At 45.7% G+C, this 24,792-nt stretch overlaps 1 protein-coding gene across 5 annotated transcripts; it reads left to right on the top strand.

The window, feature by feature from the left end:
• The first annotated feature begins 2,979 nt into the window (after positions 1-2,979).
• On the top strand, positions 2,980-24,700 carry ogt.1 (O-linked N-acetylglucosamine (GlcNAc) transferase, tandem duplicate 1). 5 transcript variants are annotated; one of them, XM_031558111.1, is made up of 22 exons: positions 2,980-3,317; positions 4,536-4,716; positions 6,435-6,690; positions 7,083-7,151; positions 11,391-11,507; positions 11,826-11,905; positions 12,082-12,277; positions 12,512-12,652; positions 13,120-13,220; positions 13,535-13,688; positions 13,872-13,973; positions 14,302-14,481; positions 15,125-15,283; positions 15,532-15,621; positions 16,574-16,699; positions 16,898-17,068; positions 17,572-17,688; positions 18,044-18,208; positions 21,688-21,840; positions 22,234-22,486; positions 22,799-22,922; positions 23,132-24,700. In XM_031558111.1, exons 1-22 carry the CDS (start codon positions 3,281-3,283, stop codon positions 23,310-23,312), a joined length of 3,153 nt encoding a protein of 1,050 aa, XP_031413971.1. In that variant the 5' UTR covers positions 2,980-3,280; the 3' UTR covers positions 23,313-24,700. The 5 variants fall into 5 exon arrangements, with proteins under 5 accessions (XP_031413971.1, XP_031413972.1, XP_031413973.1 ...); XM_031558112.1 differs by having other exon boundaries at positions 6,435-6,678; XM_031558113.1 differs by having other exon boundaries at positions 4,566-4,716.
• The last annotated feature ends 92 nt before the right edge of the window (positions 24,701-24,792 follow it).

Below are 24,792 nucleotides of genomic sequence, written 5' to 3' on the forward strand. Positions count from 1 at the left end.
AATTCTGACATGACACTGATGACAATCTTAATTTGACATTCTGTGATCATTCTGTCTCACAGGTTACACACACAGTGTGTCATGGTCTGACTTGGGAACACTCAACACTGTAAAATTATTGTCCACGTTATTGTTCAGAGTCAATGAAGTATAAAAGGTATAGTAGACGTATAACTGAGAATAACTATACATGCCAGTATACATATTAATGACAATTGCAAGACGACGATGACTGAAACTGCAAGATGTCTTTGGATGAAATAAACGCTTATACAGACTTAAACCATCATTGAGATAGTCTTGCTGTCTGCATGTTGACGTTCATACGTATAATTATTTTCCTCAGGAAGTTGTTAAGATTTTGGCTGGGAATAAGAACTGGAAAAATGAGAGTCATCCTTTACAAAAAGTAGTGTGGAGGAAAGTCTAGAACACCGCCCACGCACTGACACTCACTGACTACAGTTTCAGCCCCCCGCATTCGGATTGTAAACAGACCTTGGAAACTGAGGGTTTTAACTGCTTGTGGATCACAGATCACTTGATTAGTGCAATTTTACCACACAGAGAGTTTGGGAAGCTAAGACTTCTTTATATTTTTTATGAACTCATGTGATAGATATGATACTGTAAGATTACAATAATTGGTTAACAAGCCTGTGAACAAACAAAATGGACCTTCGTATGTAAATAGAACAAAGGATGATCTTACGTGAACAGAACAAAGAAGGTCCATGATTAAAGCAGACAGTGGTACAAGACCACTCAAGGAACCTCATTGAGCTTGTGAATGGTGTAAATGATTGTGCTGTGCTACAATGTATAGAAGGTCGACATTGTTTACGGTCCAGTAGCCGTGCAAATGTCAGTGTGTTTCAATACATGACATCACCTGTTGGACTCTTTCAGAATGTGCATATATAGCCTGAATAGAGAGACAGAGACAGCTAACCCTAGAAAGATAGAAGAGTAGGGATATGGTTAATTGGACTAAGTGAATAGGAAGGGGTTGGATAGAGTTTGAGGGAAATTCAGACAAGTATCCCAGACACATTATTGAACTCACAAACATATTTATTGGACGAGAGACTACCTCTCGAGACAGGTCGTCCCCCGTTAGTACAATGACTGGCTGGATAACAACAAGCTGGTCATGTTGACAAACCACCAGCAGCAAAAAAAAAACCTGAATGGAGCTCCTTGTAATTGCCGCAACCCAGGCGATCCCTGTTCAGAAGCAAGTGGGATTTATTGGGCTGACCCTTTTGCACGCACGTGTTGCCCAAAATAGCCAGTGTCTGTGAGAACGGCGAGCTACAAGTGGAAATATGCCACCGGGGTCCCTGTGGAGAGGTGTCCCTCCTGGCCTTCCAAAACAGGAGCTTGCACAAAGATAAAGGATGTCAGATGCGATCGACACAGACACCCCCATGACATCACTCCCCCTGCTAGCTTTTCCCAAGACGACAGCCAAAGCCATGCAATGAGGGAAGTGGGGCAGGCACACACACTGAGCCAACACACACTGCACACACACACACACACACACACACACACACACACACACACACAAACACACACACACACACACACACAAACACACATACACAAACATGTCAGTCCACTCAAACACACTGAACCAACATGCTCTGTGCACACAAAACACAGCGACCATCACTGCCAATGATGTCAACCCTTTTACCCGTAGAGCGGAGCAGCCCGGAGAAACAAACAGTTGCACTCTGGCCTCCTTTTCTCACCGGCAAAAGGGAGAAATGAAGAGTTAGTGAGACTCCCATCACATCCAGGCCTTCAAGGGCTCCTTTGACATGTCAATCTGCCCGAGAGGCTGGGAGGGGAGGCGAAGGGTGAATTGATTGCTCTCCTTGCCTTTCAGTTGAAATGAACTGAACTCTTCCAAGATAAAGAGAGGGAAAGAAACAGACAGACAGAGAGATTAGACCTATTTATTTGTAAAATCCTATTTAGGTCAGCCAGTATTTTACAAAATGATGTGTAATGACTTTGAAGTTTCACTAGACCAAACACAAGTGATTAAAGCCAATTCTAAAGGACAACAGACAATACTAGCCAACCGAATTGGACATTTTGCTGTGTATACCAACATGTAAGATTAAACTAGGGCTTACGTAAGGTTACCTTCAGATGTATACCATCGATATAAGGTCAATTTTTTTCAAAAAATTCTGTGTAACAACTGAATTTTATTTCCAGCTTCGTTTATCTCTCATGCAATACAAGACTGCTCTCTGCTGGTGAAAATTCTAAAATGCGGAAAATGTGCAAGGGATTCACTATGCATACGATTTAGTGCAGCCTATGGATTTCTTGTTTTCTTTGATAATGACCTGTGCTGAAATTTCTCTTTCATTGATATCAAATAAAAATGCAAAGTAAAACTATTAAAATGCAGCAGCATTTTTAATCATCCAGACTATCTTCTGGGAAGATGATGGGTGTTTAATTGGTATTGCCTTTTATTTTTACTAACATATACTGCTAATGCTGTGCTAAAAGTTAGCGTTAACCGTTTATACGGTTTGACCCAAGAGGTCAAGACTGCCTTTATCTCAGGTTTTCAGAGAATGCCGCAATGCTTCGCGCAGTAATATGCCAAGGCCGTGTATCAAAAGAGACCGTGGAACGACCTCGTTTTTTCAGGTCCGCTATTAAATGCTGTGTTCTGTACTGGAAGATGCCAATTTGTTGAATGGGTCACTCGTCTTTATAAAAAATCACTATTGTAAAATTGTAAAGACATAGCAGAAATAATTCAACACGGTATAACATGTTCTGTATTTGAATATGATCGTGGGCACTACTTTTCTTTCAAGAGTAGGGTCGTACAGATCCGCCATTTCAGGCGAGGGCAGGCGCTTTGTTAGCTCTAGAATTACGAAAGAGCGATAACTGCAAGTATCGGTGCATCAAGTACTGACTTTAAATGACAGACTTCCAGATCTTGGGGGGATAGATTTAGGTGTTGAAACTATTTTAAGCAATTTGCCAGAATTTAATGTTTAAACTAGCCGTTTTCAATACGGGATTATCTAATCAGAGTTGCTGCCTGAGCTAGTCGTACAGTGTTGTTGCTCGTAGCCAGATCCAGTGGTAGCTAGCGCGTTTTGTTTAGCTCCAAATTTATTTTGGGCTCAACCGCGGTCTCTGACCTTTTATCACATTTCCATTAGTTTATATTAAGTAAACTACACAAGCAACGCTGACGACCACCGTTCGAGAGTCCAAGACCGAAGGGGAGATGGCTAGCTCCGTGGGAAACGTGGCCGACAGCACAGGTAAACATTTCGGTAGCTGTATTGTTAGCGTTAACGTTAGCTGAGCTACCTCGCTAGCTAGCTTGTTAACACACGGTGTGGTTGATGTGCTGATGGTTTATGTGTTTTAGTCTCTTCTAGGCTTGATGGCGCGTGACCATAGTGTTACTTCATTGGCAGTACGTTCTCATACTTGTGTCAGCGACACGAGATAGATTTATAACTAGCTATTGACTTGCTTTCAACTCGCTAGCCCTGATGTCTTTCTAACGTTAGCCTTACTAATTGTATCAGACAGTTGGCAGCTACGTTTGCTAACTGACATCAGTTAGCTATCATGTTGAATCTATCCGCTAGCTAATTTGCTAAATCGACTGTTGTAGCCAAGATTTTTGATGTGTATGCTGATCCCTATATACGCCCTTCTGTCATGTATTAACGAATGATTGTGTCTGTCCAATTATTCCCCAGTGTCGTCTCGCCTTGTTTTCTGGCGTGTGCAGTGAAATATGTTCTTGAAAACGCTGACAGCCTTCCCGTTCCCTTCCAGACCTTTCTCTCGTATTCACTTCCCACCATTACCCACTGAAAGTTCATTCTAATTTTGCCGCTGCCTTAATATATGCCTGCATGCTATTAATGCTGCTTCACTTGATCCCCCTTTGCAATGTCACGGGTCATTTCTGCCCATTGAAAAGGATAGTGATCGTTGTGTGTAAGTTTACGTAACGTCATGCAGGCATAACGTTGCTATTTGAGTGTGTGTGCGCGTGCAAGCAAGCATTGATCGTTTATGCACGTTTCCGTATTTCATTTTTTTTTAACCACACTGAAGTAGCAACAAAATGTGAGAACAGTCTGATTTTCCACTCTCGAATGGTGACCTCCATAGACCCGTGCAGTATTCGACTGCTTTTGAAAATGATCTCCCGTTTAAACGCCTGTTGGCGGAGACGCACACACCACATTTGCCTGCTTCGCGCCATTCACACATAGGCCTACACCATCCAATTCATCAACACACCCCCAACACCATCCTCCATTTTCTTTAGCACATGTGTGTTTCTGTGTTTCTGTTGTGATTTATTGATTTGATTTATTTACATATCATGTTTTTGTTTTATTTTCTCAACTTTTATTTCCATTTCTTCTAACGGTATTGTTCTCCCCCCCCCCCCCCCACCCCACCCCCACCCCCCCTGCTGGGCTCCCCCTCCTCGGGTTGTGTTGGTGCTCCAGAACCCGACAAACGTATGCTTTCCTTCCAAGGGTTGGCGGAGCTGGCCCATCGCGAGTACCAGTCGGGCGACTTCGAGGCCGCCGAGCGCCACTGCATGCAGCTGTGGCGGCAGGAGCCTGACAACACTGGCGTGCTGCTGCTGCTCTCGTCCATCCACTTCCAGTGCCGACGGCTGGACAGGTGAGTCTGAAGCGCTGTATGGTCGTCCGTTTACGGACACACGGAGACATGGAGAGCCCTCTCCGACGTTGCAAACTCTTTTCGAGCACCTCTCCATGGCCTGACGTGCACCTCCCAAATTTTGTAACTATCCGACTCCGTCAATACATCAGTATCAATGCTTTACAGCACCTACAACCGTCGGAGAACCATAAATGTAAACGAGTCCGTCGAGGCAACTGCGTGACCACGGAGTAACAGAGTCGTAGAAGTATATTTCGGCCTTAAGGGATCGACTCAGGAAAGCAGGGGGTGCCCTAGGGCAGGTTGTTCTGTCTCAGTTTTGTGGGATATTATTGGTTGTGTAGATCTCTGTTTCAGGCACCTACATGCTGTCCCTTACTCATGCTTTTCCATCCCTTTGTGTGATTCCTTTTACACTGGTGTGTGTTTGCATACATACACACTTGTCAGCTGCTTAATCTGATCTGACTGTGACTTCTGACTGCGTGTGTTTGTTCTAAGCCTGAGTCACTCGTGTGAGCCGGGGTTCTGCCAGGCTTTACTTGTGATCTCTTCCTTTCCCTCTGGGTTGGCATGGTTGTGCACAGGGTGGTGACGGTCATCGGTTCTATTCTTGGATGGTGAGGTGGTGTGTCCGGTTTGGCAGGATCAAATTCTAAATTCAAATTCAGATCTTGATGCAATGAAATGGAAATCATTTCCTGGTCTCACAAAATAACCGTTGAGGCGTAGGCAAAGCGTGTGACTGAACAAAGAACTAAGGTGTTTTCTGATACACCGGTTCTATACTGTCGTGCACAATAATCATAGAGTAAGTTGCATTTGAGGCTGTCCTACAGCAGTTCAACTTAATGAGCTGTCTTCAATATTGGCACTGTGTGTGTGTGTGTGTGTGTGTGTGTGTGTGTGTGTGTGTGTGTGTGTATTGTCCATATCTCTTTGAGTTGAGTTTGTAGAGGTGGAGAATCTGAACGTTGCCCTGTGTTTGCCCTGCCCTATAGACTGAACCTGCTGCTTTCATCCAGTACTGCTACCTCTGGGTGTCGGTTCTCCTTATCACAACATTCAGAAGGTTGATTGAAAGAACCAAGGAGGAATTTTAATTTAACCCTTGGTTGTTTAATCCTTATAACTGATGAAGCACGCAGGCTTTAAGACTGAGTGACACACACTGCTAAGCCTGTAGCATGTAGCATTGGTTACATGTGCTCAGTACGTATCAGTGGTGTTTATTTATTTAGTGTCACATGCCTGTGAGTCCACTGTGTGGTGAGATACTTCTGCCTTCTGCTTGGTTGGGCGTTATCACAACTCTGCATAGACTGGCTCTGCCCATTACACTGCCCCATCTGCCCATTACACTGCCCTCACTGCCCCATCTGCCCATTACACTGCCCTCAGTGCCCCATCTGCCCATTACACTGCCCTCACTGCCCCATCTGCCCAAAGGGCACTCACAGACAAGCTGTGGGAGTCATGTCAGGTGAAATCGTCATGTTGATTAGAATTTGTGAAATGTTTTAGTAGTGATAAGGGGACAATTTAGGCCATGGTTGAGTGATCCATACCACATACAAGTCCCAACATTTTTCTGTCCATACCTTTTTCTTTTAGTCGTGCCTTTTGGCCTTTGTTTATGGATTATGTGTTGCTTATATCTCTCCCTTCCTCCTACCTCTCTCTGCCTATCTCTCCACCTCACCTCTCCTTTCCAGGTCGGCCCACTTCAGCACCCTGGCCATAAAGCAGAATCCGATGCTGGCGGAGGCCTACTCCAACCTGGGGAACGTGTACAAGGAGCGCGGGCAGCTCCAGGAGGCCATCGAGCACTACCGCCACGCGCTGCGACTCAAGCCCGACTTCATCGATGGCTACATCAACCTGGCCGCCGCGCTGGTCGCCGCCGGAGACATGGAGGGTGCTGTGCAGGCCTACGTCTCGGCTCTGCAGTATAACCCTGTGAGTGCTGGAGTGAGTGCAATCTTTCCCATCCCCGCACACACACACACACACACACACACACACACACACACACACCACTGTTCTCACATGCCAATGTATCAACATAGCGGTATAGCATGAGTGAAGTTGTTCTTATGCTCACAATCACTCACACACACACACACACACACACACACACACACATACACACACATCTTGGCCCAACCATGAAATGATGGTTCTGCGCATATATCCATAATGCAAGTGAGTAGGTGTGCATTCACACACATCGACCTGGAATAGAGAGTGGTCACCACAATATGTCTGCCTGTACAGATGTTAAAACCAGTCACATGGTTGTCACTTTTACTAACTGCAAATGTAATGATGAACGGCCCTTTTGTTTTTCTGTGTGTCTGTAGGATCTGTATTGTGTGCGCAGTGACCTTGGTAACCTGTTGAAGGCTCTTGGTCGTTTGGAGGAGGCTAAGGTATGTTTCATCGGGTCCATCCTGCTTGGTCGCATCAAGCTTTCTCATTTTAGTTCCTTTTTATTTTTGTTTTCTATTATTTCATTTAGTTCATTTTTTGTAGACAGGATTTTTCCCTCCCTTTTTTAATGTCTTTTTCTGCCAACTGTCCCCATCCATCCCCCTCCCTTTTTGACTCCTGTGGACCCCATTGGGAATTTTTTTATTTTTTATAAATATATACAGTATATAGACGGGGCGTCCCCCTCACCCCTCCTCTATGGAGCTGAGGCTGTGGTAGTAACCCCCTTTACCCCTCCTCCTCCTCCCCCTGGTCCACTGCTGGCCCAGATGAAGCCCCTGTAGTCTGCAGCAGCAGCAGCGTTCAGAGCCAGGCTCTCCTGTCAGTCTCACAAGAGCTTGGAGACTTGCATATTAGGTATTTTTTCCCTTCAAGTCAAGATTTTTTTATATTATGTAATATACAGTTCAGTTAAACACCCATCCTTGGACAGAGAGCAGTTTATGCTCATTTTTTATATATTTTTTTTATAATAGTCTTCTAACGTTTTTGTAGATATAAGACTAGTGCCATCTTCATGCTTTCACCTTCATCCCAGTACCCTCCATCCCCACCCTCAAAGCCTTGTGCTTTACCCCAGCCTGGCCTCAATCAGGTCCTGTCCTCACAGGAAGAAAGGCTGTACTCCTGCCAATTAGGCTTCTATGCAGACCTCTCCTCTGACCAAATTCAACTGGCTGCCAGTGATGCAGTATCCTGTGGAGGGATAAAGCTGGCTCGGTCTTTACAGAACCAATGGACTGGCGGAGATAGTGATATTTGCTATGCACCGTAAATAAGATGGCTTCTAACCTGCCCACCCGTCTGCCTCTCACCTGCGCAATCAACTCCAATCAGGAAGTTACACACCTTACACCAAAATTTATGTAAAGGTCACACTCTGATGACCAACAACACATTTGCAGTTCTTATAGCTTTGACAGGAGGAATTGTTTTTCTCTTCACTTGATGTAACCACCATTAGCCACCTCCTGTGTTGGGGTCCACCTGCAGTGACGTGGAGGACGGGGTTCCTGCGAGGGGCGTGCCCCCTCTCTTGGTTAGAAGCCACCTTATTGGTTCCAGAGGGGGAGGGGGGCGTGGGGCAAGGCAGAAAGGGAGCGGCCAGCGTCCGCCCTCCGGCCCTACCCACTGGTTGTGTTGCCCCTCCCTCGCGCGCCCGCTCAGGTCTAGTGGAGTGCGCGCGCAAACGAGCTGCCTGCCTGACCCCTCAGCCGTGCACACACACGCACACTCACAAGGGGAGAACCACAGAACAGCAACCTACCCACTCAGTCAATTTAGTCCTCCAACCAACTCGTTTAGCACTGCATAGCCGGCTGAAATACCAGCCTGTATTTAATTCCCCATTGCATGTGCCATAGTCGGTTGCCTTGTCTGTCTGCCTACAGACAATGGCTGGTCAAGTAACTGGCATTTGAGTGGGTTTGATTCCAGCCTCCCCATCTTCACCTGCCCCCCCAAACACCTAAAACAAGTTGGTTCCTCCCCCAGGGCTGCGCCAGGCAGGCAGCTCCCAATCTGCACTCCACTGCAAGCGAAAGTCGCTGGGCTAGAGAGAGAGAACCCACCTGCGCGCCACGAGCATTGACCTCTTTATTTCAGAGCTGTGGAGGCTTCTAGAAAACAAAGAACATAAACCCCTTCCACACCCCCTCAAGGCTTCTCTCCTCTCCCATTGGCCAGGATTCAGGAAATGCAGGAAAGGATAAAGAATCACAATGTATGTACAATTAGTTTTTTTTTGGTATTGCCTTTGTAAGAAAAACAAAGAAAGAACAATGAGTTAAAATTAATCGGCAGATAAGAAAGTAAAGAATGAATGGATTTAATATCCCCCCCCCCCTTTTGTCTCTTAAGTATGCAATGATTTGGTGATCCACCCAAAGCAATGTCATCAGTTTCGTGGGGGGGAAGATCAAGCCAGATGGCCTCCCTCCTTTTCTTTCAATTGGAATAAAAATATCTTAGCAAATTGGATCCGAAGTGATCATAGTCCAAAGCCTTTCTTCTCTCCTGCTCTTGTCCTTCCTTTGCAAACTTTTTCTCCCCCTTATCGCAGACATTTAAATGTATTTGCATGAGTGTAAGATGTGGACAAAGCTTAAGATAGCTTATTTTCATTTCAAGTTGCATTTTTTTTTTTTCGTTTGGTGTGTGGATTTCTTTTTTTTTTGTACATCCATTTGAAAAACAGAAAACTGTTAATGAATTGCCAACTTTTACTAACGGTCTTTTCTTCTTATTTTGTCTCTTTTGGTTTTTTTCTTCCACGACTGATATTGTTATTTAGAAGGTTTCAGGTGGGTGGCCTTCCTCCAGCTCAGGTGTGGTCCGGAGCGTCAGTAGGCCACCAACAGGCCTCACCTCTCCCCTCTGCAGCGGCTGCCCATGACACAGTCCCGAAATATGGTAACGGGTTTGTAACTGCCAGCAAAAAAAAATAAAAACAGAAAACAGCACTAAAGACAAAAAAAAACGAGAAACGAGAAAATATTAAAACTCTTCCTTCACGCTAAAATGCCTGAGTTCTGCTGTCTAATGGCTTCCTTTGGAAGAAAGCATTTACTAATAACGAAGAGAAACATGTAAATGGACGAATACGTAACTTTGCAGATAGTCATATCGACCCTCTTGCTGAATCTGTTAGAAGAGCAAAAAAAAACAATAAACCCCCCAACAAAAGGAAAAAAATGGATTGGATGCAGTTAAGAATCCAAGCAAGCTAAGCACAAAAAAAAAGGAAAAGTAAGAAACCCTCTAACTCTTACTTGATGGTGATTTCCTCCTGTTGATCTGCTTTGGTTGTTTGTTTGATTTCCTGTATGATTATGATTTGTATTTTTTCTTCTGGGCTGGTCGGAGCTGCTGCTGCCGCCGCCGCCGCGTTGAGTGCTGAAGCAGAGGCGCAGCAGCACGCGCCGTGGGTCTGCAGTGCGCATGGGCCGCGCTGGCGACCCTCTGGAGCCAAACAGAGGCGCGCGCTCGCTGAACTCGCCCCGTCAAGTCCCAGCGAAGACCCCAACTCCCCAACCCCCCCCCCACCCCACCCCTCCCAACCCCCCTCCACCACACCCGGCCTGCCCGCAGCATGCCCCCCTGGCCAGATGAAACCTCCTCCTCCTAGCCTGGCATCCAGAAAGGCCCATCTCCCTCTAGCTCCGATTGGCATCCACTCGTACCATAGTGATTCAGTATGAAGTATTTAATGAAGCTTCAAATGCACATAGCCACACACACACACACACTCATTGTGTTTAGCTCCTCACGGTGTGTTTGTGCGCCTGAGGCGAGTGGGGGTGTCGTCGAGGGTGCCAGTCTGGTTTCGGGGTCGAGGGGACATCTGGCTGACCCCCCGTGGGGGTGTGCAGTGGGCCTAGCGAGCCGGAGTGGGCGCCCGCGAGTAGGACACCGCCATGTGACCAACGCAGTAGGTCAGCGCCTGCGGCCGCGCCAGCGTCATAGAAACGCCCTTTCACCCCTCCCATATGCGGGAGGGGGTGGGCTCACAGCGCACGCTTTACAGGGACCTCCGCCCACACTCAACCCCCGCATTCAAGGTTGTGTAGTCGAGCCCAGAGGGCGCTCATGAGCAGCCAGATTCGTAGATGAACTAACGTTGTGCCTGTTTTGGCTCTGCTACGCATACTGAAATGTGTACAAATAGTATTTAGTTTAAAAAATAACCTTGGCTGTTTTTTTGGAGTTTTTAAACCGGTGGGCTGCCCCCTGTGTCTCACTCACACACACACGCGTGTGTGTGTGTGTGTGTTTTATTTTTTTGCAGTGAGCAAGGGGGCCCGAACTTCAGAATGTGGGGGTGGGGCGTGTGTGTTGGTCGGAACCGCGCAGCGTAGGGACAAAAGCGTGCAGCTTTGGCGCAGCAGACACTCGCGCAAGCGGGCCCACACTGCAGGCTCACTTTTTGCCTTCAGCCAGGACGAACACTAATGCTCTTTTTCTCTGCTTCCCTCCCCTTTTTCTTTTTCTTTGTCTCTTTTTATTTTATTCACTCTTATCTTTTTTTTTTTCATTTTATTTTTACAACTACCCCCCTCCTCCCCCCATCTTCCTCTTGCCTTGCTCTTCTTGGCTTTGTCCTCTTCCTTTCTGCCTTTTCTGTCCGTTTTTTCTCCTCTCCTCCTCCTGCTCTCCCTCTGGTTGTTCTCCTACTAAAGGCTTGCTATCTGAAGGCTATCGAGACGCAGCCCAACTTTGCCGTGGCCTGGAGTAACCTGGGCTGTGTGTTCAACGCCCAGGGAGAGATCTGGCTGGCTATACATCACTTTGAGAAGGTGAGCTCTCACGTGACGCTGAGTGCCAGAGTAATCTTCATACCTGCAGCCACATCCTCCAGAACCCGGATGAGATGTCAACATATGGGGAATCTAGATGGGTTCTTAAAATGGATTTTTTTTTTTTTTATTCTGATGACCTTAGGCAGGCTGGTGTGCAGGCTGGCTCACAGATCTCATGAGCACCTCTGCTTTGGGGTGTCATTAAGCATCTGGAATAACCGGAGTTTATTTTTTTGTAATTCTTCACCTTTGTTTACTGTTGAAATGGATATGGTCATTTATTGACTAAGTGGAATTTTGTTTCCTTTGTCCCAGGCTGTAACTCTTGATCCAAACTTCTTGGATGCCTATATTAATTTGGGAAATGTCCTGAAAGAGGCTCGCATCTTTGACCGGTAAGATTTTGCGTCTTGGAACAAGTCCTGTTCAAAATATACAAGCTAACTATTTGGCATTGACTGAACAGCATCCTTCTATTTCCAATTATTTAATGTGCATGACTGAACAAATTGAACCCTCCTCAACCCACTCCTCCTCCTCCTCCTCCTCCTCCCCCCCCCACTCTCTCCAGAGCCGTGGCGGGCTACCTGCGCGCCCTGAGCCTGAGCCCCAACCACGCGGTCGTCCATGGCAACCTGGCTTGTGTGTACTACGAGCAGGGTCTGATCGACCTGGCCATTGACACATACCGCCGGGCCATTGAGCTGCAGCCACACTTCCCAGATGCCTACTGTAACCTGGCCAACGCTCTGAAGGAGAAGGGCAATGTAAGCAGCTGCATTGTGTTTGTCCCGTCAATGGGTGTAGTACAAATACGCGCTGAATTGCATCACCCACGCACACGTTCACTCCAGATACATACGTCTACCTTTTAAATCCCTAAATCAACCACCTTAACTGTTTTCAGGACACTAGAACAGCAGAGGTCTTAACAATAAAAAGTGAAACTTGCATGCTTCATGTTGGTCCTAATAAACTGTGTGTGTGTGTGTGTGCTATAGGTGTCTGAAGCAGAGGAGTGCTACAACACAGCCCTCCGGTTGTGCCCCACCCATGCCGACTCCCTCAATAATCTGGCCAACATCAAGCGTGAGCAGGGCAACATCGAGGAGGCGGTGCAGCTCTACAGGAAGGCCCTGGAGGTGAGGAGAAGGGTTGAGGCTTGAGGGGAAACGGGTCACTTACCTGTAAGATGGGTCCTCACTTTGCAGGCTGGTCTGTTAGGTGTGTTTATCATAAGGCATCCTAAGCAGTGCTACTTTGAGGTTTTGTTATGTTTAGGAGATGGCCTAGTTCTTCATAAAGTCCCTTGAGGAAAAGCTGTGGGTTTAGAAATGATTGGTGTTGGAATAAGATTATGGGTTTGAGTTATTCTGGCATAAAGTTCATTGTAGAAGTGCTCTCTGATTCAGCTGTAGGGTTAACACAAGGGAAGGCGTTCTGATTATCATAGGGGAAGCTTTGTGGCCGGTGTGACGAGGTAGGTTCAGGACTTGCATGTAATGGGTTCAGGTTCAAGGTTGGTAATAAAAAAAGAGGTATAAATAGGTGGAATCATGGTGATGGTGACAACAAGCTGTACCGTGTGTGTGTGTGTGTGTGCCTTCAGGTGTTCCCTGAGTTTGCTGCGGCCCACTCCAACCTGGCCAGTGTCCTCCAGCAGCAGGGTAAGCTGCAGGAGGCTCTGATGCACTACAAAGAGGCCATCAGGTAACGTCTTCACAGCTGCCTGCACATTTCACATCAGCATAAGTCCATGTCTGTGTTACAGATACTGTAAGAAGTAGACCCTTGGGTTTTTGGAATACTCTACCTTTTCCTGGGGAGAAAATGTCTGTATTCAGTCACCATAGGAGACCACCACTCTTCTATTCATTTGTGGTGGACAGTCACCGCCTCTTTTGAATCCTGTTAATATAGCCTGATCATTTCTGATGACCCTCAACTTCAGGCTACAGAGCCCCTTTTGAATCAGTTTTGAGGTTCTGGTGTTCAATATCATTTCATGGTTTGTCCTGCTCCAGGATCAGCCCTACGTTTGCGGACGCCTACTCCAACATGGGCAACACTCTGAAGGAGATGCAGGATGTGCAGGGAGCGCTGCAGTGCTACACGCGCGCCATTCAGATCAACCCCGCCTTCGCTGACGCACACAGCAACCTGGCCTCCATCCACAAGGTGCACCGTCAGGCTCAGCTGCCTTCATCTCCACCACACCCCCACTGCATAATAATGTGCTGCTTTACATTCAGGGCTCAACGGAGATGTTCTCTAAATGTAGCTGCTTTATATTGAGTTTTTGTCAGGTTGGAGGTTCTTATTTGTTTATTCATTTTTATTTCTCCTCTCGTGTGTGTGCAGGACTCTGGTAACATCCCAGAAGCCATTGCGTCGTACCGCACGGCGCTGAAGCTGAAGCCTGATTTCCCTGACGCCTACTGCAACCTCGCGCACTGCCTACAGGTGAGCCCTGCTTGCTGCTCATTGGCTCTGAGCGTGTGGTATTACATGCCAGCTGAAAACCAAGAGATATTTCCCTAAATGAAAGACGGGTGTTCTGCAGTTTGAAAATTCAGATCATCATACAGCACTTACATTCTTATTTCTGTCTTATTCCTGTGCTTTTTGTTGTCTCCACTTTACTTAAAGAAATTGGGAGAGCATTGGGCAATTTCTCCCTGAAAAGATCAGAATTTGACCTTGACCATTAATGCTATAATATCTGTACCCATATCACTTGGCTGTAGCCCTGCTACTTGTGAACGTCACCTGTGTGTGTGTCTGTCTGCAGATTGTGTGCGACTGGACCGATTACGACGAGCGCATGAAGAAGCTGGTGAGCATCGTGGCGGATCAGCTGGACAAGAACCGCCTGCCCTCTGTGCATCCCCACCACAGCATGCTATACCCCCTCTCCCACGGCTTCCGCAAGGCCATCGCCGAACGCCACGGCAACCTCTGCCTCGACAAGGTATGCTCTCTCTCTCTCTCTCTCACACACACACACACACACACACACACACACACACACGCACAGCCTCACTAATCATCCATTGAGCTATGAAGAACATTCAGCCCTCTTTAGTGGGTTAGGAGCAAGTCGCTAGGGGGGAGGGGGAGGGAAGATGCGTCCTATATTGGGAAGATGAAACGGGACACTCCAGTGTATTGGCGATCTTTAGAGATCAGGGCTCGTCTTTCCATGTGGCAGGTGGCATGCTGTGAGTCAGGTGTGGCTCCTCGTGCTAATTATGTCCGGACCAGCAGCTCCGGTTCTGTTGTTGGAGACGCGCTTGTTACTGGAGCTCTCCTGGCACCTGCTGAGAAGAGTCACGGTTGAACTGTGTCCACTGAGAACATACAAATAGTGTGGATACCTTCTCTACTGCATAGCCCTGTTTAGAAGTGTGACTTGGGGATTCGTAAAAAAAAATAAAAATGTTAAATCGTCTCCCGTTTAGTACCAAAAGCCTGGTAGAGACTCAGTCGGAGAATGCTCAATCAGGAAACAGGCTTTTATTTTATGCAATGCTGGATCAATGTAGAGCATGAGGCTTCACTCAAGAGATTCACCTCTTCACCTGCTCCTTCTCTGCCTGGCTGTGTCTTTGTAGATTAACGCTCTGCACAAGCCGTGCTATGAGCACCCCAAGGACCTGAAGGCCAGCGGCGGCCGCCTGAGGATCGGCTACGTCAGCTCAGACTTCGGCAACCACCCCACCTCCCACCTCATGCAGTCCATCCCTGGCATGCACAACTCTGAGAAGTTTGAGGTGAGAAACTGTTCCGTTAGCTGTATTGGTCTGTGAAACGGGTGTTTTTGGTAGTGCACAGATGACCAAATTCTGGACTCCACTTCTTACTCACTTTCTCCATGACTGAAATGGGATTTTAATGAAAACCATCTAATACATAATGTAGATGTTGAAGGAGACAAAAAAAGCAAAAATCAATGCCTACTAACCGCGGTTAATAGTGGGAAGTTACATGGTGAAGTTACATGGTGTCGTTGCCTTTGCAGGTCTTCTGCTATGCCCTGAGCCCTGATGACAGCACCAACTTTAGAGTCAAAGTGATGGCTGAGTCTCATCACTTCACAGACCTGTCCCAGGTAAACAAACTCTCACTCACTCACTCACTCACTCACTCACTCACTCACTCACTCTCACACACACACACACACACACACACACACACACACACACACACACACACACACACACACACACACATTGATGCCTTGTTGTTGACATGCAGTGCACATGTGAGACATAGCCTGAACATTGTCATGTACATGTGGAGTGATCCACACCCACATTCTCATTTGTTACGCTCACAGGCTGTCCTGCCCTGTTCTGACGGGATTAGTTTTACATGGGGAATTAGGGTGATTATGTGATTATACCACAGGACGTCTGTAATATATTTCTGGCCGATTGGCATGGGACAAGAAATCTCAGTATAAATGACAGCCATGGTATGAGGCTGCTCGATTTGCGCACTGCCATCACAGCCAACAAACAAACGTTTTTATAACCCACTTCTAGTAATAATTACATTTTGTTTAAAAATGAGCAGGTTCATTACTAGCATGTAGGCTGTAGGCTACGCTATACAATAAATGACCTAAAGCTGCAAGAAGCATTGAGCCTCTGAGGAGTCCTTTTGGGTGGTCGTCTCAATTTAACTGTTGTGTGTCGTACACCTGAGGTTTGCCACAGATTTGACCGAACCGAGGTATCTGTACCCTTCACGACTAAACGAAATGCCTTCTTGAGTGCCTCCATACTTGAGAATTTTTTTTTTAAAAACTGGATATTTTCCACAGGATATGACGGAATATTTACACACGTCTATTCTCACGGGATTAATGTAACTTCAGGTTATTTCTATGGTTCATTTTACAGAAGGGAAAAGGTGCTGGAAACTTTGCTGCATTCAGAAGGGACTCAAATCACTGAGACATCCCCATGGAAAACAAATCCCTGGCAAATAGGGCTTTACTCTTTGTCTTGGGGTGAAAGTCCATGTCATTTATCTCTCTCTCTCGTCTCTTCCTTAAGATCCCATGCAATGGTAAAGCAGCTGATCGCATCCATCAGGATGGAATCCACATCCTGGTCAACATGAATGGCTACACCAAAGGAGCCCGGAACGAACTCTTTGCCATGCGACCAGCTCCCATCCAGGTGTGTGTCTGTGTGTCTGTGGTTCATAAATGAGTCCCACTTTCAGTGTCCATATTAAGAGAGCTCTTGTTGGATCACACAATCACCATCTTGCCACTCAACTCCTAGTGAAGGGATTTAGCAGTGACGGACCCTCAGACCCTCTGTTTGTACGACCTCCATGGCTTTAACCTCTCCCCTCTCCCCTCCCTCCTGTAGACCATGTGGTTGGGCTACCCAGGCACCAGCGGGGCCCCCTTCATGGACTACATCGTCTCAGACAAGTTTACGTCTCCACTGGAGGTAGATGAGCAGTACTCGGAGAAGCTGGCCTACATGCCCAACACCTTCTTCATCGGAGACCACGCCAACATGTTCCCACACCTCAAGGTCGGTACTCTTGTGCACACACAAAGGCACTGCACTAATGCACAGGCACGACGCTTACACTAATTAGAGATGGGATTTTTCCGGATTAATCCGGAATCCTGCATTGCCCAACCTTACAATTTGACCCACGCGAATCATGCAGATCCTTACATAACATGGAAGGTGGGGGTGGGGGTGGGGGTGGGGGTGGGGGTGTATGTGGGGGATGTGGGTCAATGTTGTTGCCTGGCTTGGGTATACATAAATTAATTCCCAACATTGAGCTTTGGCAAAGGACTAAAAAAGCAGGAAAACGTATATAATCACATCCCTAACTAATGCACATGTTCTTTTGCCTCAAGGCATTTCTACATGGATGCATATATACAACACTATGCATGCACGCACACTCTGCCATGATTCTGTTTCTAAGTACAAAAACGTTAAAGCTGGAGCAGTCATGGTGTTTGCTATGGGTTTGATTCAAAACGGATTTAAACATTGCTTTTATTTTGCTCCATCAGAAAAAGGCTGTCATTGACTTCAAGTCCAACGGCCACATCTTTGACAACCGCATTGTACTGAACGGCATCGACCTGAAGGCCTTCTTGGACAGCCTGCCCGATGTCAAAGTCGTCAAGGTTTGTGACGAGCCCCCTTATAATCCACAATTCAGCTCTCTTGTATCATAGTTCACATCTCATCCTCCTCCAGTATTAATATGCAAACGAAGCTATACATTACAAATAATCAATACATCATTGTATACATTACTGGAAAATGCCAAATATTTAATGTTTAAAACCAAAACCAAACTGAAAAGTGTAGACAAGGTGGTTTATAGTTCAAACTACTAACAAGCTTTTCACATTTTGACCAGTGGTAGCTTTTTGTTTCAGAATCGCATAGAAAAAAAGAAACCTAGACTGCTAGCCATATATTTTTCCTCCTATGCAATTTCCATACGTGTCCTAATAATTGCCCTTTGACCTGCAGATGGAGTGTGATGGACAGGAGGTGGTTGAGAGTAACATCGCCCTCTCCATGCCAGTCATCCCCATGAACACAGCAGCCGAGGCCATCATCAACATGATCAACCAGGGCCAGATTCAGGTCACCATCAACGGCTTCACCGTCAGCAACGGCCTGGCCACCACACAGGTAACCCCATCCACCACACACACACACACACACACACACACACACACACACACACACACACACACACACACACACACACACACACACACACACACACACACCCACCCACCCATCTACCTCTCTGTCCTCAGTGTCTTATAACTAGGGATGGGTATCGTTTGGTTTTTATCTGATACCGGTACATAACCGATACTTTTAAAACGATACCGGTGCCTAAACGGTGCCGGAACCAATACTTTTATAAAAAATTTAAAAAAAAATTAAAAAAAATTACGATTGACGACATTTAAGAAAGGCTTTTTTTATTGCCAAATATATGAACTGTTTAAAGTAGATTATATATATAAATAAATACAAAACACTTTTTAACTTAAAACTTAAATAATATATGAACTGTTAACAAAAGTTTAGACTATACTTAAATAAATACAAAACACACACACACTCTGTACACACACTACAGCTTCAATACTTCAACAATTCTTTTGTAGAAATATCAGCATATTTGCCTTCTCCGGCAAAATGCGACACCTAATTTAATGACCTGCATGACCTAATCTAATGATCGCATGACCTGCACAGGAGAAACCCTCTCCGATGGTGTCGATGAGGCCTGTACACACAGATATGTATCTGAAAGTACAGACAATTAGGGATGGGTATCGTTTGGGTTTTTTCCGATACTGGTGCTAAACCGATACTTTTAAAACGATACCGGTGCCTAAACGGTGCCTGAACCGATACTTTTTTTTTTTTTAAGCACAAAGCGACGATTGACGACATTAAAGAAAGGCTTTTCTTCTTCTTCATATTGAACAATATATTCATTGTTTAAAGTATATTATAAATACATACAAAACACTTGGCTTCCAACTACAGCTTCAAACTTTTTAACTTCAAACTATGAACAAATATATTAACTGTAAACAACAGTTTATAGTATACTTAAATAAATATAAATAAATACAAGAAACAGCTTCAAAAATAGGAGCATATTTGCCTTTGGAGTCAAAAATGTATTATTTTGTTTGCATTTATTCCATGAAATTTCACCATTTTATGATGTGTTTATACTAGTGCTGTCAAACGATTAAAATATTTAATCGCGATTAATCGCATTTACCGGTATGTCATAGTTAACTCAAAATGAATCGCGATTAATCGCAATTTTTTATCTATTCTAAATGTCCCTTCGTTTATTTATTTTTTCCATCATTTTATTTTTATTTTAATGCCCTTATCAACATGGAAAAGTGGATTGGCTTGCTTTATGCAAATGTTTTATTTTATTGAAAACCAACATTGCCAAACAGGGCGGTACAAAATAAAATTATAAAGTGCACATTTCAGGTAAACAAGGACTTATCCTAAAGTGCAGTTAAATGATGCTTAATATTTTCTTTTTTTCAAGTTTGCTGGGAACATAGCAGTCAGGCCTCTTATTTCAGAAACAATGAACCGTAACAGTTAGGTTACCAATAAAAGGTAAGCCTACTACTTCAGCCAGCTGCCTGTTGACATTTTCGGACAACAGTGAAGCTTGCTTCTTTTGCACAACACAACTTTTAAAAGTAAACTTTCCATTCAGAAGCTTTTTATCATCCATTTCGCCGTATCGCGCTCACCATTCACTCAAACCGTAACGTTAGCATACTACACAGTTTGCAAGGCCAAAAAGAACGTTAATCTAAAAAAAAAAAAAAAAAAATTAAAAAGAATTCGCGTTAATCTCGCGATAAAACAATTAACGGCGTTAAAATGGGTTTGCGTTAACGCCGTTAATAACGCGTTAAACTGACAGCACTAGTTTATACCTATCTTTTCTATCTTGTTTATAGTTAATCTTGTTACTTGAACACACTGAGTACGAGAAAATGTGTACTGCCCCTTTAAGAGACTACCGTTGGTAGTTTAGCTGTCATCTCCGTATATTTTTCAGTCTTCGGTTGCTGATCTGCCGTTGACTCTTGCCTTCTCTCCCCTCTTTTCACGCAATTATTTTGTTGCATTTGCTGCACGTCGCGATGTTTGAATCTTTTTGTGCGAAATACAGCCACACTTTTGACCGTTTACCTTACGGTATTTTCTCTGTTAAAAAGTTGATGGCTAGTTTGGTTTGTGCTTGCTCTGTGAAATGCTGCCTGCTCTTCACTGTCATAAGACTGTTGCTATGAAAACACCAATGAGCGTGAGCGACACAGGACAAAGTTTACATTGGGAGCTGGGGCAGTTGTACATGTGCCCCACAGAATCTGCCTAGCGACCGTGTTCAATTGGCTCAGGCACCGAAATCTGCGTTGCATTTCGGTCCGGGTAGGTACCGGTTGTATTGGAACCGGTTCCATATTGGTACCGGTTCTCGGTACCCAACCCTACTTATAACACAACAAATGTTCAGTTTCCACTAGGGAGGGAAAAAAGCTCAATCAAACTGTACTTCAAACAATGCCAATGCCCAACATTTTCCACTGTTTGAATGTTGGTCATGACCTGGTTCCCCCTGGACACCCCCACCTAGGGCCAATGATTTTCCGCGATAACGGAAAACGGACGGAATTCGCGGAATGAACACTTTGAAACCGAATTGCACCTTTGAAACGGAAACATCATTTTGTTCATACAAATCGCCTAAATTCCCCTGTATTTTGGGCTGCAAGGCTATATTTCTTTCAAATAAACACAACAACGATTGCAACGATGAACAAACATTCATTTAAGAACAAAACCACTGAGAAAATGTCACGTCTGCGCTGAACTCTGCTCCGGCCACGCCCCCCTTTTCAACGGTTGACCCACAGATCTCCGCTAAAGCCACATTCGGTCACATTCACGCGCTCGTCTTCCCAATCGCATTTAAAACAAAAACTGTTTAGTCTTCTGTTCTGTTGATGGCTGGCAAACAACAATCTAAGAAGGGCACATATTATTCACTCATTTTAAGCCATCAATCTACCTCAGGGTGAACAAAATGAGCTGAAAAGGGAAAAAAAACGGAATTCACCAAATGTGAAACGGAAAATGCATTTTTTTTTTAAACGGAAAATCATTGGCCCTACCCACCCTCCCCGTAATGATTGGGCCTCCGCCTCTACTGGGTGTGAAGGACACCTCTCCCCCTTCACTCAGCCCTGTTGCTCTGGCTTGCGGAGAGGATGGCTGGATGTGGATAAAAGCAGCCTAGGCAAATAACCTCACAATCTCACTACTGGTGCCATGAAGTTGTGTTTGGTGAAAGACTGGCACAGCAGGCTCACCAGGACACAGAAGGCTACAGAGGGGTGGCACTATTTAAACAGACATGGCTGGTGGCAAGAAGCGCATGATTGTGCTCTCATTGTAGGATTCCTCTAGTTTCGCTTCCTTTTTAAAAAAATTGTTTTTGTTTCCCTGTAAAGCAAGTTCAAGTTCAAGTTCCTCTCTCTCTCCTGCTAAAGTCTTTCTGCTAATTTGTCTCTCTCTTGGGTTTTTCTTCTGTTCAGATTAACAACAAGGCAGCCACTGGGGAGGAGGTGCCGCGCACCATCTGCGTGACGACCCGCTCGCAGTACGGCCTTCCGGAAGACGCCATCGTCTACTGCAACTTCAACCAGCTGTACAAGATTGACCCACCCACCCTGCAAATGTGGGCCAACGTAAGTCTCACGTGGCTAGACCAGGTGTTAGACTAGACCAGGTGTTAGACTAGACCAGGTGTTAGACTAGACTAGACTAATCCGGAGCGATGGTGGTACAACCAGCGATCGACTCCTATCAGTCATCCCGGGTTGATTCCCCTGCAGGATGTTTATGCAAGTTGCTTTGGACCTTAAGCGGTCTAGACATCTTATCCTTCGGATAATGCAAGACTGAGGCTTGTACGAGTTAATGACAAGATTTGCGCTAATTGACTGTGGTTTCCCACTCTTCTGAGCACCACACTCATGCTTTATATCCACATCCATGATGTCCCCCTCCCTGCTTTTGCTCCCCAACTCTTGTTGTTCTCTGGTCCTCCTCATGCCTGGTCCCTCCCTGTCGTCCTGCAGATCCTGAAGCGCGTGCCCAACAGCGTCCTGTGGCTGCTGCGCTTCCCTGCGGTGGGCGAGCCCAACATTCAGCAGTACGCCCAGAACATGGGCCTGCCAGCGGCGCGCATCATCTTCTCCCCCGTGGCGCCCAAGGAGGAGCACGTCAGGCGGGGCCAGCTGGCCGACGTCTGCCTGGACACGCCCCTCTGTAATGGACACACCACTGGCATGGACGTGCTGTGGGCCGGCACACCCATGGTCACCATGCCTGGTCAGTGACGTCATCACGATCAGCTTAATCAGAGCAATGGCAAAGAATTAGGATGTATTGTGTATTTACCCGTGTGTGTGTGGTTGAAGAGGTGTGTGTGTGTGTGTGTGTGTGTGTGTGTGTGTGTTGGTAAGGGTTAGAGGTGTGTGTGTGTGTGTGTATATGTGTGTTGGTTAGGGTAAGGGTGAGAGGTGTGTATGTGTGTTGGTAAGGGTTAAAGGTGTGTGTGTGTGTGTGTGTGTGTGGTGAAGATGCGTGAGCGGAGTAGAATAAGTGTGTACTCTCCTGAGTTAAACCCTCTTGGTGTTTCAGGTGAGACCCTAGCGTCACGTGTGGCCGCTTCCCAGCTCACCTGTCTGGGCTGCCTAGAGCTCATCGCTCCGAGTCGACAGGACTACGAGGACGTGGCAGTCAAGCTGGGAACAGACATGGAATTGTGAGTACCTGTCGTGTGTGTGTGGATGGTTGATTTTTCGTATCCCTATGGTTAAAGACTGGTAAGACTGTGTGATTTGTATGGGGGGGTAGTTGCTGACTAAAAACCAAAGTCCAAGTTCAAATTATTATTTATGGTCTTAAACTGCCTTCTTGCCCAGTTGGGTTCTCATGCTGTTATACACCCCGCCCTCTCTCCCCCCCCTGCAGCCTGAAGAAAGTGCGTTCTCGCGTGTGGAGGCAGCGCATCTGCAGCCCGCTGTTCAACACCAAGCTGTACACCATGGACCTGGAGAAGCTCTACCTGCAGATGTGGGATCACCAAGCCGCCGGGAACAAACCTGAAGTCCTATACTCGTCGCAGCCCATCGAGGCCTCCGAGACCGCCTGAGGAGACCCACTCCCACATCGCTGACACACCCCATTCAAAACCATGGCCTCATACCCCCCCGCGCCACCACTCCCCACCCCTCCATCTCCCTAGGAACTCTTTGGAGCCTACAGGTGGAACTGAGACATATATACACACACACACACACACACACACACACACACACACACACACACACACACACACACACCACCATCCCTGAATGAAATCAGGTCCTTCAACCCCATCCCACTCATCACCAACCCTATAGCCACCATGAGACAGAATTAGTCTACACCCCTACCCAAGCTAATGACACAATCAGTCTGGTAATGCGTTCTGTCATGTGTATGTGTGTGTGTGTGTGTGTGTGAGTGATTGAGACAGGGGTGTGTGTGGGACCTGAATAATGACAGTACCTGCAGGACCACCGAAGGCAAATTCTGCTGGACAATTGTGTTCTTTTTTTGTTTCCTTTCTCCCTTTTTAAATTTTTTTTTGGAAAGAAGGGTCTTCAGAGCAAAAGGGACAATTGTGCGCCTAAAACAGCTTATAATCATTACAAGAAAATCAGCTTTAACTATAGTTTGCAGCATTTTTTTCTGCAATCGTACCCTTTTCAAGATGAAGTGGAAGGATTAGTTTGTTCTTGCAGTCTAGGGTGGTTAGCATGGGACATATGTACTTAAGACAAATATGGAAAATTACAATTACCAAATGCCAACTTCAGCAGAATATTTTGTCACTATGGATTCGTATATCAATGTGAAATACGAAAGGCCCCATTGTGCTCCTCAGTCCCACCGCCAGAGGGCGCTAAGTGGGCTGGAATCCCTGAGAGGAGTTTGCAGTGAAAAGCCACATTTGAGAAAGCGAGCGTGAGCGTTCACTGTAGCCTACTACTCCTTCTCACAGTGAGTCGCTGTCATTTTCACCAGGTGAAGGCCCAGGTAAGTATTTCTAAACAGTCTTGATTTTATACTCTGCTTTGTCTTTGTTTGTTTATTTGTTTGTTTTTCCATTTATTTTTTTTATTTTATTTTTTACTTCATATTGGCCATTTTTATTTATGATTGGACAAATGTTGTGCTCTTGCGTACTAGCGTGGAAACATGAACTCGTGTCTCACTAAACAAGCGGCCAATCTTGAGTCGTGTTGCCGCTGTTTTGCTAACGTGCTTCGTCCCGCCATGGATATCTTCAAATTGTATATTAAATTAATTGGATGGTAAGGACAGTTTAAATGCTATAATCGTAACAGTAAAATGCACAGTTTTCCTATTCTGTCATCTCATAAGTTCAAAAATGTTCCAAGGTGTCTGTCTTGTTCTTGTCACTGAATTAACAGTGTTGTGCATTCAAAGAAGATTTGTGCGATTGCTCTGTGCTAATAAAAGGTGTTGACGTTACCTTTGTCTCATTCGTTTATGTGATTCCTGAGATCGTGGTTTGTTTTAATTGTCAGGTAGGACCGTTGTCAGTTCAGTTTTATAAACTTTCT

The sequence above is a fragment of the Clupea harengus genome, chromosome 20, assembly GCF_900700415.2.
Source record: "Clupea harengus chromosome 20, Ch_v2.0.2, whole genome shotgun sequence".
NCBI classification, from domain to species: Eukaryota; Metazoa; Chordata; class Actinopteri; order Clupeiformes; family Clupeidae; genus Clupea; species Clupea harengus.